Source organism: Ruditapes philippinarum, unplaced genomic scaffold, assembly GCF_026571515.1.
Source record: "Ruditapes philippinarum isolate M1 unplaced genomic scaffold, ASM2657151v2 ctg2227_1_1_1_1, whole genome shotgun sequence".
Taxonomy (NCBI): domain Eukaryota; kingdom Metazoa; phylum Mollusca; class Bivalvia; order Venerida; family Veneridae; genus Ruditapes; species Ruditapes philippinarum.
The window spans coordinates 76,510-79,412 of record NW_026858304.1 but is presented as its reverse complement, the minus strand read 5'-3'; the positions used below and the strand labels follow the sequence as shown (position 1 = coordinate 79,412).

Below are 2,903 nucleotides of genomic sequence, written 5' to 3'. Positions count from 1 at the left end.
ACCCAAAATTTAATAACATTACAATCCTTTTCACTCAAGTTAGTCTAAGAATAGCGCAAATTTTAGTATATTTCTTAATTATCATTTGCATATCGTTTTGTTTTAAGTGTCCGAGCTGATCTATGCAAGAAATTTAAATCTATATTTTTAGATTTTTGGACCTCAGTGGAGTTCCTTTAAAGTATCTACCTATTGTACGGTATTTTGTGATATGATTTTTCTCCTTTTTTTGCTACTTGTTGCCGTAGTTCCGCATACTATAATGATGTTATATATACCCAAACAAAAAAATCATTAACATTCCTAATAAAATAAAAAAAAGAGCAACAACAAAACATAAGACAACTGTTTTATGTACATGTAATTTTAAAAAACTTCTTTGACCAACAACATGTCAATAAAACATACAAATATATAACATAATTATACATGTTTTGACCTTACAAACATACGTAATGCAAGTTGCAAAAAAAATCCTCTTATGAATTAACTTGAACACAATCACAAAATGTCTATAAAAATACCATTTTCTTCATCAAAATTACATGATTTTAGAACACATTTTATGTTAAACACATCCAGGTATGTTGACATTATTTAGAATACCATTTTTCAAATGAAAGGAAAATTAACTTCTAATTTTCCTGAGGTTCAGTATTCTAATAAAATGATACGAAAATGATTTATTTCGCTCTCATTTGCATATTAAAAACAATAGGTCATGTGAGTCTAACTAAGAAGGTTCATTTTTTTAAATTACTGTATAATTTCAGGTACATATTGTAAAAAAATCTCTAGATTGTCGCACATATTTATTTAACTCTTATAAAATTCGAAGATATTATAATAAAAAAACCTAACAAACAGATATAACAAAAAGGTATAACATTACTAAATGCACTTATTATTTAATAGTTTTTTATTCCATTCCACTCAAAAGGGTTCCAAAAATATTCTGAAAATTTAATATAATTACTAGTATGAAATTATTAAATGCACATTTACTTCAATATTTTTTATTTCATTCCACTTACATGGTTTTCAAAAAATATTCTGAAACATTAACGTAATTATTAAACTACTAAATGGTAAATTTCTATATGGACCTATTCTTTAATAATTTTATTTCATTCGCATAAAAGGTTTGTAAAAGTATTCTGAAGTTGAACATAATTTTTTAAATTACTACATGAAACTATTCTTCAATAATTTTTATTTTTATTCCACTAAAATAGTTTCCAAATATATTCTGACATTTAAAATAATTATTACATTAAGGCCAAAGTCATGTGGAGATCACGCACTGTCTATAACATAACTACATTAGGGTAACAAACCCTTAAACTGAATATTTCCATCAGGGTTATATCTATCTAAACATTCATGTCGACCAGGAGTACTACATGGTGAAAAACTAAATGCCTTATAGGTTAATCTAGGATCCGCCTCGTTACCATCAGTAAACCTCTAATGTTCCGCATGTTGAAACAGTTCTAGTCCGTATCTATTTCTCAAAATAAATCCAGGGTTCCTAGGCACATTTAACCATTCACCATCAAAAAAGATCTTCGTTGGCTTGAAACCCATTTTAGAGTATATTTCTGTGTCAAGAGTAGGGTGTCCAGATATGTCGCCGCCGGCCCTTTTATATCCAACACCTACGTAATTAATTTCACCTAGTTTAAGAACCTTAGTGCAACAAGGCGTCACAAAATCTCCATAAGACATACCATTGTTTTTAAACTCATCTGCAAGTTTCTTACATAATGAACAATTATTTGTTATAAATCTAAGGTCATAGTCAATATCCCAAGGAATTGTTTTCTCCATTTTTACAGCACCTAATGTAGTTCCTTCCTGAAGCTCGCAAATAATACCAACTTCCTCGCATGATCTCATTACAACTTTAACTGCTTCTGTTGTGTCTAAATACTTGCAAAGTGACATAGCTTTGGATGGGGAAGATGAGCTTTCTTTTTTGCCACACCTTTTACTAATTGTTATTCCACCAGGTATTCGTATTTGAAATAAGTTCCAAATATCGAAAAATGAATTCCAGCTTACACTTGACACCGGACGGGGATTTGTGTCAAACATAGAATCAGGACAAACTATTCCTTCCTCACCTTTTTGATAAACTCTTAAGAACCAATCCTCGTACAAGCCTCCGTCTTCATTTAAATCTTGAAATGAATTTCTTTTAATGTATTTAGTCGATGTCAAAAATGGGCCTTTTGAATAGTCACAATACATACATCCCTGAAAGGACTCGTCATACCCCTCTTTATATTTTAATGTAAAGTTTCTATAAACGCACGAATGCGCAGGCTGGTCTGGATACATGCTGGTCGCAAACGCACTATGTTGGTTTTGTCGTGACGCGGCTCAAATGTAATTAGGTGCAAGTATAATAATATAAATACAGTAAAATCTATAAAAGAAGTTGTTTGTTTCATTTGGGCCGTAAGTTTAAATGATTTTCACATTTCTCGAAAATGTTTAGAACATGAATGACATTGCAGTCTAGAATTCGGGCATTCAAATGTTAAGAAAAACATGAATACTTAACACTCGCATGTCAAATTTGATGGATATTTTACACATCAATGGTAAAAAATTCATGAACAATGGTCAGGAATTAATGAATATATAAAGTAGGTTAATTGTACTTTATTACCACATTTTTACCCCGATTATCACAGATATTGGACTTTTTTTTTACTACTTTGACATTCTCTACAAAATATCCATAAGAAGTTAGTATGAAAGACTGGCCTACATCATCTTTTGTACAATTAACATTACTTTTCAAACTATATATTTATAACCGTAACTTCAAAGTTATTTAGTATCGTATACATAACCTATTTTGTATAGAATGTATCAACATTTTGTTAAGTGAA

At 29.9% G+C, this 2,903-nt stretch overlaps 1 protein-coding gene across 1 annotated transcript; it reads right to left on the bottom strand.

Moving 5' to 3' along the window:
- Positions 1 to 335: 335 nt before the first annotated feature.
- On the bottom strand, positions 336 to 2,309 carry LOC132752721 (uncharacterized). The gene has a single exon (XM_060743085.1). The coding sequence runs from the start codon at positions 2,251 to 2,253 to the stop codon at positions 1,468 to 1,470; it is 786 nt and encodes a 261-aa protein (XP_060599068.1). The 5' UTR covers positions 2,254 to 2,309; the 3' UTR covers positions 336 to 1,467.
- Between the last annotated feature and the right edge of the window lie 594 nt (positions 2,310 to 2,903).